Source organism: Falco naumanni, chromosome 6 (assembly GCF_017639655.2).
Source record: "Falco naumanni isolate bFalNau1 chromosome 6, bFalNau1.pat, whole genome shotgun sequence".
In the NCBI taxonomy this organism is placed as follows: Eukaryota; Metazoa; Chordata; class Aves; order Falconiformes; family Falconidae; genus Falco; species Falco naumanni.
Window position 1 is genome coordinate 42,887,103 of NC_054059.1, and position 12,441 is coordinate 42,899,543.

The 12,441-nt window shown below is 37.6% G+C and overlaps 1 protein-coding gene across 6 annotated transcripts in view; it reads left to right on the forward strand.

The window, feature by feature from the left end:
* Nucleotides 1-12,441, forward strand: part of UTRN (utrophin) — a 382,484-nt gene that overhangs the window by 293,804 nt on the left and 76,239 nt on the right. For all 6 annotated transcript variants that reach the window (XM_040599527.1, XM_040599526.1, XM_040599529.1 and 3 more), the window contains 4 exons: nt 1,962-2,230; nt 4,571-4,717; nt 6,160-6,238; nt 11,411-11,471. In XM_040599527.1, the coding sequence (XP_040455461.1) occupies nt 1,962-2,230; nt 4,571-4,717; nt 6,160-6,238; nt 11,411-11,471 (556 nt within the window). The remainder of the gene's footprint in view (nt 1-1,961; nt 2,231-4,570; nt 4,718-6,159; nt 6,239-11,410; nt 11,472-12,441) is intronic.

Here is a 12,441-nt window from a genome sequence, read left to right on the forward strand (position 1 = left end):
TGCACTGTGGGTTGCTTGGTTTTGTGGTGGTTTTTTTCTTAACCGGTGTCTGAATTGTGTTGCTGAATACTCTTCTAGTGTTTGTAGTCTAACATGTACCAAGAGTAACATAAACTAATGAGATTTGAAAAAAACTTCTAAAAAAATAAATAAATCTGTGGAATTGGTGGACAGAAACTCTGGTTTTGATCCAAACAAACTCCTTGTTACTTTTACATCTTGGAAAAATGTGCCTGCTCTTCTCTGCAACAAATTGAATCTATTCTAATAATTTTATTTTGTATTAATTATTTGCCGTGTGCTTTCTGGTTTTGGGTGCTACGGAAAAACAGTTGCATCACCAGAGGCATAGTAAGAGAACTTTTGGAACCATAACAGTGCATTTACTTTGAAATTCATTTAGCCTTCAAAAAGCAAAAACCTTCCTTCCCCCCATTTTTTAATATGTTCCCCTCTTGCCCTCCTCCCCCAAGTTAGCAGCTCCAAGCTTAGTCAGTTGTAATGATTTTAAAGACAGTATATCAGTAAATGGAATATTGTATGTCTCATTTGACTTCTGACAAAAATGGTGCATTCATCTTTGCATGATTGTGTATAATGTATTCATCGATAACACTTGAATTCTAATCACAAGAATACTGTGATAAACCTTTTCCAAAGGTTTTATGTAGGAGTGAATAGGAGGCCAGTTGGCTTAGTTTTGGTGTATGCCATGTCTCTCTCCCTCTTATTTTGTTCTCTGGTTCCTGCATTACATCTTTTCCTCTGCTTGCTTCTCTGCTTGCAGAAACGACCAGTTTATTATGTAGAAGGGGAATCCTCTGAGACTGACTTAGTCATTACTGAAGCAACGTTTCCCTAGAGAAGGAAGCAACCCATGACTTTTTTCAGGAAGGCCCCTCTGAGCAGTAGACAGCAGAACCTGCTGGGGATGTCTTAAGGTGTTTTTTTTTAGCTTTCTGTTTGTCTTGGTCTTGCTCAGTCTCAAATTGCAGACTCAGGAAAGGTAGCAGGTTTGCGTATTGATAGACTGCCTAGCGGGTTTGCAGAAATCATCTGTTGTGGAGAAGAGATGCCACCAGCTGACTCAGCTCTTGTCAAAGAAGACTGAGGTATGTGTGCGGTGTGGAGTTCTGTCTGATGTCCTGCAGACTTACCAGAGACTGGGGATTTAAATATAAGCAAGTTACTTGAAATAATCAGTGTCATCTGCTGCAACTACATCCTGAGGTTGTGTGTGTGCCTGCTTTGGCTTTGCTTATTTAGTGGCAGCTGGTCTTTGCTAACATGAATGGGATTTCTACGGTCACTGGGTTGTGTGGGATTTGGACTCATAAGCCTGTAGTTTGTGAGAAATAGTGCACCATAACTTTTTTTTCAGTCAACAGGTTCATTGAACATCTTTAGATTTGCAAAATCTGTTTAAACCGGACTTTTAGGACTTGGGTGTTAACACAGAAAAATGGACATAGAGCTGCAGAAGCACTTGCCACATGGTACTCTGTACGCCTTGGTTTTTGCTAGTGAATAGGAAGAGGAGACATCCTGGTGGTAGTAGGGTGAAAGGTGGTGATGAAAGGTACTTGTTCTTTCTTTATGAAATGGTCCCCAGATTCCCTGTTGTGGTTTGCAGTAGGAGAGGAAGATCTTTTATTTCCTCCCCCTGTGCTTCCAGAAGTGGAAAACCAGCAGTAAGCTGCATTTGCTTTGCAGATATCATAATGCATGGAAGTCAGGAATAGTTTCCTGTCTTCTGATCAATCTTTCTTCTATCATTAGAAGTGATTAAAGGTTTATTTTATTTATGGAAAGGTGGACTTTCTTCTGCCTTGTACCCACTGAAATAAATTGTTAGTTCATTCTGGACTTTCTGATTGTCTTGAGCTTGTACCTCAGGAGCGCTGTCTGTTTAACTAGACATTAAAAAGAAGAAATAAATAGTCTTTTCTTTCCCTCTGCAGAGCTGACACCTGAGGAGAAAGCCATGAAGATTGCAAAAGCTATGCGTAAGCAGTCATCAGAGGTAAAAGAAAAATGGGAGAATCTAAATGCCAGTGCCAGTGTCTGGCAGAAGCAAGTAGACAAAGCCTTAGAAAAACTGAAAGATCTGCAGTGTGCCATGGATGACCTGGATGCTGATTTGAAGGAGGCTGAAAATGTGAGGAATGGCTGGAAACCTGTGGGAGACTTGCTCATAGATTCATTACCAGATTACATTGAGAAAACTACAGTAAGTGTGTAACCCCTGGGAAATATTTAGCCTGTGTTAGTGAGACCCCTCTATTCTACTATCCCTAGTCATCTTACATATGTAACTTAAATTCTTATGTACAGTTTTAAGTGCTTTCTAAAGACTAGATCTGAGAAGAAGGTCCAGTGCTGTGCCGCATTCAGTCAGCGGTGATGGCATAAGCATATGTGATCAGCAAGCATACAGAATATAGCATTCACTAAATGAAAAAAAAATGTGTTTGAGGATTTAAATATGTTTCTCCTAGAAATACTCTCAAATCCATAGCTAGGCCATGGGTGTGTTTGGAGCTTTCCCCAGGCACTGGATTATGAGCAAGCTGAGTCAGTTACCATCCCAGCAGTTGATGGTAGGCTCCCCTCCTTTTTTTAGCGGTGCTCTGAGATCTGTTTGGCCGTCATGTGTAGCTTTCTTCATAGAAAAACATTTAGAGCTTTTTCAGTCATATAGAAGTATATACATAGTTCTAATTTCTGTTCCTTAACTTTCACAGTCTTCATGTCTGTCTATTTTAGCTGGTATGAATCAAAATTTGTATTTGCTTTTACATTGGCCTGGCTTTTTTTCAGAATTATTTCAAAGTGAAGAACACATACTACAGTACAATGTTATCATGGGCCTACCAGTTCTTGCAGCCAGGGTTCCAGGCCACCCATGCAGGGCTCAGCACTTGAAGGCATGTCTGCTCATGATGGGTAGTAGTGGTCCTCTGCTTAGCTCCATGGGCTGGGTGGGGATCCAGTAATGCAGAGCTCCCTAAAGAAGGAATACCATCTGGTAACTAACATTATCCAGGAAAGCTGACTGGAAGTAGCCAGTGCTTGGGGGAGTGCCTGGATATCAGGGATTCCAGGAGAACATGTGAATATGCACATTTAGGTAGAGAAGATTGCTGTTTCAGGCAAATCTAGCAGTTATGACCAAGCTTCTCTTTCAGAAATACAACTTTTCAGTTTTTAAGCTCAGGAATTGATGTAGCAAAACATTAGATGACCTTGGGGTCATGTACCTGACAACCTGTGTCTTCAGCTTGGGACACTGGTGTTACAAGAGTTAAGGGCTGTGGACTGCAACCAGTTTTCTGCAAACACTCTCTCTGTGTATACACAACCTGTGGACTCATATTTAATTAACACAGGACTGCATTATTTCACTTGTATTAATGTAAGCATCCTCATTCTCTAAATTTTGTTGTTACTTTCAGATTTAATAGAACCAAACCCTTTAAAACAAAGGCAGTCTTAGTTGAATTATATCCAAACTGCTGTTGATTTGAGAAGAGTAATGCATCTTCTCTTCCCCTTCTTACATTTTAATTTAGATACTAAAGCAAGAAATAAGATGCTGATGCTGAAAAGCTCTTTGTTCTCATGTTAAGTGATTTGTCATATCTTCATGGCTTTTTCTGTAAAGAAGTGTAAATAAAGCAAAGACTTTTAGATTTTCATTGCTGTGGAAAAACTGAAACATCTGCTGAAGTAATAGGGGCCTGCTGACCGTCTAGAAGCCAAACGCTTCTTTCTTGCCAGTAGCTTCCTTCTGTTCCTGGGCATGATGAGAGTGACTTTGAAAGGAAGTAAATAATTGAATTGTCCAAAGAAAATCTTTTTTCCAGTTGTTTTTGGCTAGTTTCATGATGTTTAATCAAGCCATTTATAGAATTGAACAATTAACTGCTTGCAGCAAGAAAGACATTTGATGCATCTCTTCAACTGTAACTAAAACTTGCATCAATTTTGTCTTAATACTGTATTTAGATCCGTGTGATTCAATAAATGTTTTTCTTCTTTTTAATCATTGTAATAGTTTTACTCTACAGTTCTAATCAGGTAAAACATTGTACTGCTTTTCTTTAGAAGATACATTCCTTCATGCTTTGCTAATTCAATAATAGTTTTTAAATTGAATTTTTGTCAGCTGCTTAATGCTGGAAAACTGTAGTTACTGAACATGTTTTTTTCTTAACAGCACTTGACAGGCTATATACTGCGAAAGCTCCTGATAGAGCATTGTGTATTTCTTTGGAAAGAAAAGCTCTAAAGCCATATGGCACCACTTAAAAAACTGATTTAAATTGGTTTAGGGCTGCAATTTGGATATGGGCATTTGAGTAAATTCCATAGTGTTTTTCTTTTAAAGATGGGTATGAAGGAGTTAATATTGAAGTGAATGAACATTCTTTGCCAGAGAACTGAGTTGTGTACAGTTGTTTAGCATAAACTGCCATGTTGGGCAAGTCAGCGCCATGTTGAGTTTACAGTAGCTTTTGTGCTGCTCAGATGTCTGTTGAACATGAGTGTATGCTTCTTACTCTTCTAGGCTTTTAGAGAAGAAATTGCTCCCATCAATTTGAAAGTTAAAACAGTGAATGATTTGTCCAGTCAACTCTCTCCACTTGACCTTTATCCATCGTTAAAGATGTCTCGTCAACTAGATGATCTTAATATGCGGTGGAAACTTTTACAGGTATTCTGCTGAATGCGTGCAGTAGGTGTGTGGGAAGAGATGCTTCTCACTCTCTTCTGTTCTCTTAGAAGATGCATTATTACCATTTGTTCGTTATTTTTTCTCTTTAAGGCGTTACTCTAGTGGTACCAAAGCAACAAAGGGAGCTGTCTTTTCTTCTGTAGCTTGACCAAAAACTTTTCCTTTCAAGCTGTCTCAGCAGTCTGGAGACTAGTGGGAACTATTGCCGTGTGCTTTTTTTGTGTCTTATAGCAGTATTTTTACTGCATAAATCATTGTTACTGAAAACTGGTGTATATACCTCCATTGTGTTTCCAGCTCCTGTGAAAGCTCTGTTGGTTTTGAATGTTCAGTTTCTGCAAGGAATTTCACTTCAAGTGACTTAGTATTGGTAGAGCTATAACAAGATGTGAACAATGTCACATTTAGCATTATAAAACAGAAGAGGATATGCTGTGAGAGAGATTCATATTGCTTACTTATGATTATTGTACTTAAATGGGCTGAGAAAGGTAAATCAGTGTGGCTGATTACAGTTCAGACTCATGCAGTTTCACAGTGAATGATATAATGAAGTTTCTCACATCAGTTAAAAGTTCATTTATCTGTTTTTGCACTTTCTCACTTTTTTTTTTTTTGGTAGGAAATAACTACTGTTAGCTGCTATTTAGTTATTTAGCTGCCTTGTAAGGGTGATATTAAGTGTGTGAAAGAATTGTGGGAAGGAAGGATGAAGGATCTGTCACCTTTCTAGCTGAGGACAGTGGGACTGAATTTTCAAAACCTGGATATCAGTTTCAGGGCTAGTAGTTTTGAATCAGTTGCTCCTGAGAGGCAGAACTATTAATAAGTCATATCAGAACTTCCTTTTCTGAATATAATTTGGTAGTGTGGTGTGTGGTGGTTTTTGTTTGGGTTTTTTTGCGTGGTTTTTTTGTTTGTTTTTTTTTTAACGTGTCCTCTCAAGTTAACCAAGCTGCAAAACTGCTGCTGGGTGTGCTAGTACAGTTTCAATTAATAAACCAGGGCGGATTCATGTCAGCTAGTAAAGCAGTATCTTCCAAAATGGTTCCATGCTGAAGAGGCAGCTGTGAGATCAATACAATCAAACTTAGACCTGCTGACTATGGAAATTGAGACAACAGAAGACTTGGGAGGAGATCAGAAACTTCAGCGGTTGGCTATAGTCACAATGAAACTGCTGTTGTCCATTATTGATCTGCGGTACTCAAGGGAGAGCACTGCAAGATATGAATGTGACTTTCATCAAGCAAATGAAAGTAAAACAAAGTAGACTTGGATAGCTGGATGTCAAATAAGTGCTATGACACAAAGACAACATAAATGTATTTAACTAAAAATTAATGTAAGCAGTGTTTTTATTGTCATGGCCCTGATGTTACAAAGTGAATGCAATGTATATTTTGTGTGTTTATGTGTAGGTGTCTGTAGAGGATCGCCTTAAACAGTTACAAGAAGCACACAGAGATTTTGGGCCTGCATCACAGCACTTTCTTTCCAGTAAGTTCTTTGAATTAATATGTGCATGTTAAATACGATAGCTTTCTCAAACAGTGACTGCTCTTTACGCCACGTTTCCCTCTGGCTTGAGGAACAGGAGGTTCATCTTCCACGTTGTTATCTACCTCTCTGGTTTTGTAGGGGTCTTTCAGCTTCCTAACTCCACTGACATTCTCACTGATGTGCTTCCCACTGCAATATCTTGTGGAGTTACGGTTGCATTCCTGGTTGCTTTATTCTTTGTCCTCTGTTTGCTGCAATGTCTGACCTGTGGCTGTTCCAGACCCTTTATGCGTTCATAACCACATCTTCTCATACCCTGCTACCTCTTTCCTCAGTTTTCTTTCACTTCCACACTTGATGAGATGACACAAAGGACAAACCGCCTGATTTTTGTGGGTTTTTTTTTGGTTGGTTTGCGGGTTTTGTTGGGCTTTTTTGTTTTTATGGAAGGCTTCATGTTGTACATTCCTGGAACTTCAAATAAAGGGATGAGGAAAGCAAACCTACACCACTTCCTCTGGAGACCCATCCTTTCATCTTTTTCTATTTAGTGAAAGTTTTAGAGGTATAAGGCTACAATGTCCCATGTACTAAGAGGGCAAAAGCAGATGCTTTTCTCTCGTTCTCATTTGACTTATTCCTTACTGATGGATAGGTTGTGATATGAAGATCACAATAATGATGATTTTCTGACATTCTAGCCTATCTGCCATCATCAGAGCTCATGATAAAAAGTGTTAACCCAATCAGCTTTCTGGTTTTTAACTGAGGGTTTCAATAATAAAGGTAAAAATATTTCAGGAGTGGAGAAGTAAACATAAAAATGATCAGCTCTGTCCCAGAGATTCTTAAGTGCTGTATGTCAATGTAACAGCTAATATAATTAAACAGCTAATATAATTAAAATAATAAAGAAGTCTTATTTCTTCTTGAGTTACGTGACAACCGTTTCCTGTTTTAAACTGACGACTAGTTCTTCAGTAAACATCATGGTAAACAAGGTGCAGTGTATTTAAAATATTACAGCTGTTATGCAAAACAATTATTCCTGGAGCCACTTTGTCCTTTCTTAAAATTGACAGAACAAAGAACTTTAAAAGTATGTGATTTTGTTTTGTTTTGGTTTGTGTTTTTTTTTTTTTAAACCCCATTAGAAATATTGTTTAGTGTTGCCAATGTGGTTACGTAGCTCTTCCAAACTTGAACTTGTAACTGTGACCTGGACAGTATGCCTATGGAATAATTTGCTAAAAAGAATATAGGTTAGTGGTACCTTTGGCAGCGTTGAAAAATACCAGATTAACTGTTTGGTAGTCATTCTAGTCTAATTAAGACTAGGAAGTAACGCAGAGAAGATGCAGTTTTCCCTACTCTAGCTGGTTTGAGAAGTTCCTGACTTTGCTCCTGTGTCACTGTTAAGGCTGTTCACCCCTCCCTGCCTGGATCAATGCAAATGTTCAGTGACTGATGGGGGCAAGGTAACAAAAAAAAAATCAAAAAAGCAGTGAAAGAGTCCACATGTAAAACAAGGAAGCTTGCCAGGCAAGGTTGGCTGGGTTTGTTTGCCTTGACCTGGATAATTTCCTTGATTTGGCTTACAGCATGCGACAACAAATAATTGCGTTCACAAGACTGAGCGGTGAACTGGCTTTGTGCTGGATAAAACATTCATGGAATGATGTCCAAAGAGACTTTGCCTTATCAGTATACCTCAGCCTTGCTTTGGGCACCTTCTTCAGTCTTAAGGGGACATTCAGGTTATATTACATACAAAAGTCAAGAAGGGTAAGTTTCCAGAAAGCATGTTGGTAGATACCGCAAAGAGCTATAGCTATGTACCAGAGTTCTGCAAAAAAACAATAATATGCAGTTAACCATTTAAATTATGTGTTAAAAACAAACAACCTCCTTCCCAATGCAAACTATAGCAAAAATGTCTTAAAAAAACGCAAACACCAGAACCAATCAACAAAACAAAAAACCTCCCAAACTATTTCAAGAGCTTGAACTAGACAGAACTACAGAACTTACAGAATACCTATGAAGTCTGTTAAATAAAAGTCAGGGACAGTAAGTTCAAAAGGAAAGTAATAATAATAAAAAAATCATTAATCTGGGAAAATGAAGGTTTTATCCTGACAGGTTGAAATAGCACATATTCTAAATCAATTTTTTTCAAACCTTTTGAGCAGCCATAAATGACTTCTGTGAGGAACAAGTGATAGTCTGAATAAAATAATCTCAAACTCCCCAAACTGAGATTGATTTCTATTTCTTGTGCAAACCTTTGTCTCCAAAGTTGCACTTCTGAATTAGAGGGGAGGTTTTTACCTGTGCTCATTTGACAGCAGCTATTTTAACTTTACCTCATCTACCTGTTACTTTCCCTCCAAATCCTAACAAAAGATCATAGCTTGCCATCACACCATTTTCAGCTGACTAGCTCTTAGTTGTCATTTAATCGGTGACTTGTGCTAGGAAAATATCTATTTCTACCTGTTCATCAGATTCATAGAATAGCCCAGGTTGGGAGGGACCTCAGAAGATCATGTGGTCCGATCTTTCATGGGCAGGCTGGTTGCAGCCTCCTTAATCCAGTCATTTCATCTCTGCGGTGGCTAGTAACATTTTCCTACTGAAAAGACACAGTGCAGTGTTTAATACTGCTGTTAAGAGTTCTTGGAACACATATTACATGAATTCATCCAGACCATCACTAAGAAAGTGCTTCAGATTATTTTTGAAGACTAGCAAACAATATGACATTGGCCCTTCCTAAAATGTCCTGCAGTAGGAGGCTAAAGTAAAGCAGTATTAGTAGGCCACTACAATCTATAATCTCTCTCTTTGCTGAGCTAGTTTTCCCCTCCCATCAGTGGTAGGCAGAATTTGATTGCTCTTTTTTTCAGTGCTTGTGAGATGGAAAGTAAGTGCCTTGCAAGTTAGTTACTGATCAGTATATTTTACACATCTCTAATACAGATAAAGGTGAAGAATCCTTATAATCTGTTATTCTTTGCAAAAAGATTGTTTTGCTGTCTCATGCCTTTAGAAACAATAACTTGGGGTTTTTTTCTGTATTTTTTTTTTTTCCGAAGGCCCACAATCCGCTCCTCTCTGTTGTATTTCTTGTATGGTTTCTTAGAAGAATCCATGAACATCCATGGAATGCTGACTCCACATGTTCACTAACAAATAGTCTAGGTCTTCAAGTGGCCTACTCAAAGCATCTCTGCGCGGTGTGCAGCCTACTAATATCTGCAGGCCTGTTAGTGAGTGCCAGAATCAATAACTACTCTGTTCAGTTTTCATCAAGAAACTGATTTTTAAAAGAGTATGGGAATTGCATTTTGCAAAGTTCCATGCAGCAGAGAACTGGCAATGTTTTTAGAAACGTTGTTCCCAAATAATAGAGTATTACTTGGTCATAATTTAATTTATTAGATTGTTTAGTCCATATCTGTGTCCATGCAGAATATCTATAGTCTCTTATAGTACATTAATCATACCTAATCAAACTGTGGCGGGATTTTTCTTTTTAGTTAGCTGACATAATTAGTGTAGTTGTACTGGAGCCACCATAAGTGCCAAATTGCAACACTAAAGAATGAAACTCTAAAGCTGATGGCCACCTTCACCTGTCTGGATGATTTTTTTTTCTTTCCTTTTTTTAGAGTTATGAATGCTTAAGGATTATTTTTTATTTTACTAGTTTTTTTTCTTTGCTAGGTAACTACCTATCTCTGTTACAAATGTTATTTTCTTCTTTAAGTAGTGATAGGGAATTTTCTCTATTTTTTCCAGCGAACAATGTAGTTTACTTGGTTCCTGTACTTTCCCAAATATTCTTCCCAGTTAATCTATTTTTCAGTACTTGAATGTTGCTTAAATTGTAAGCCATGAAGTTGTGTGGTCATGGAAGAGGTCACAGCCATTAAACCCTTCAGGGAACAGCTGTCTGGGAGCAGGCAAGACCTGCCTCTCTCTGCAGCATCAGCCTAGGGGGCTTACATGGCTTGTAAGTCCTTGCAGAAGCCTTGAGAGATCCTAAGGGAAGAGGAGAGTGTTACTTTACAATTGGAATGTGGTTTCTGATACATTTTTTTTTTTTTCCCAAAAGAAGGTTAAGCTCTGAAGCGGGCCACGCTTGAAGAAAATTACATTAATTGAGAGTTTAATTACTTAAGATCCAATGTGGATCAAAGCTGTGTCCCATTTTAGCAGGTTTTTAAACACAGTTCTTAGCACCTGAGTGTAGGGACTCAGTCTTGGAAGTGTTAGCATATGTGTACAGTATAATTTCATTCCATTGTGATGATCCTCTGTTTCAGTCTCTGCTTCTACAGTGAATCTAGTGAAGTGAGTTTCTTATATGATAAAACCCTAATTAAGCATGCACTAATCTGATAATTTCTGGTAGGACATATACGTACCTATAGTTCTTCAGTAAATATCTGCTTTTAAGTTGTGCACCAGAAGTCTCTGTTGGTATTGGCCTTCCCCTTTTGTCTCCTGGGTTCTTTAGATAAACAGAGTTGTAGTGTCATGTATGACTTCATGCATTTGGCAACTACTTAGTGTGCAGAAGGCTTCTTGGTGTTATGGAGGATATTTGTTGATGTATCAGACGCATAAAATCTGCAGAGATCACTGCCGTTCAGCAAGGGGTGCAAAGACAGGTTTTAATGCCTTTTCTGTTGGCCATACAGTGTTAATCAATGTTAGTTTGAGTTGCAGATAGGAGCAAAGGATTGTGACTAATAAAAATAAGGTTGATATTTCTCCTCTTTGTTCTGTTGCAGAGCATTAATTACAGTAGTGCATTTATTTTCAAAGCTTATACTGATAATAATTCTATCAAGGTAGGAAAACCAGTCTCCATTTTCTTTGGATGGATAGCCTGCTCAGAATTTATTATCCTTCTTTGAAGTAGAATCACCACATTTGTTTTATTTCCAGCTTGGCATCAAATAGATGCCTAGAATCATCTTGATAGATTACAGTCATTTTCTCCAGCTGATTTTCTAATTACTGAAAGGTGTCTGTGAAATTGTAATTGTTCCAATTTAATTTATTATAACTGTTTTAATTGTAAAATAAATAAATAAAATATAGTTGGATTTTTTTGACAGGCGCTTTCTAATAATTACTGTCTCTTTATTTCCTCAGCCTCAGTACAGTTTCCATGGCAGAGATCTGTTTCACAAAACAAAGTGCCCTATTATATCAAGTAAGTTTGCCTTGATTCTTTTTTCCTTAAGCATAACAGAGGGTTTTATTACCATAACCTGGCAGAACAACATAGGTACTAAGTAGTAATTAGAAATGTTATCAAGAGTTTCTCTACACAGTGTTATGCTCATATACTACAAATTTTCATGTTTATTGCTTTGCATACTGTATAATTTAGAAATATGTAAAAAGAAATCAATGACAAACCTAACTAAAAACCCACTCGAACACACAGGGAACAGCAAAGATGCTCCAGTGGAATACGGTATCAGTATTCCAGTATCCAAACCAGGCTTGTTCTTATGTGTGTGGCCCATCTGGAGTATAAACTGTAGAGTAAATGGAAAAAAGCTGAATACATAATGTATTTTAAAATGCAAAGGTTATAACCCATAGCAGAACAGTGGTGACTAATATCTATAGAGACCATTCATCATTTTGTGCAAAATTCCTTCAGAAATAGACACGTTGACTGTCATTTACTTTATAAACATTTTTATACTGCTTGATATTAAGGAAAATTTAACATTAATGTAAATATTGACAAAAATTGTACAAATACCTTGTTTACCAAGAGGAATGGTCAAGATATTTATTTTGAAAATAAAAATAAATACCGAGGTATGGAGGTATGGAGATTTTGATATTTTCTACTTGGACAGTCCTTAACTTGGGTTTTCTCATTCTGTGTACTGTTTGCCAGTACTTTAAAGGTCAAAGATTGCAGCTTTGAGAGAAGTATAGCTTTTTGCCAAAGAGGTAAATGAAATTTTAAGAACGTACAGTGTATACTAAGCCAAACCCAAAGCAGTTCATTCTTGGCTGAAGGAAATCTGTGTTAAAATGTTATCAATTTAAGTTTGGGAGAAAAGTAGGTGTTTTAAATCTGTAGGATCATAGAATCGTTTAGGTTGGAAAAGACCCTTAAGATCACCAAGTCCAGTTGTTAACCCAGGACTTCCGTTCCC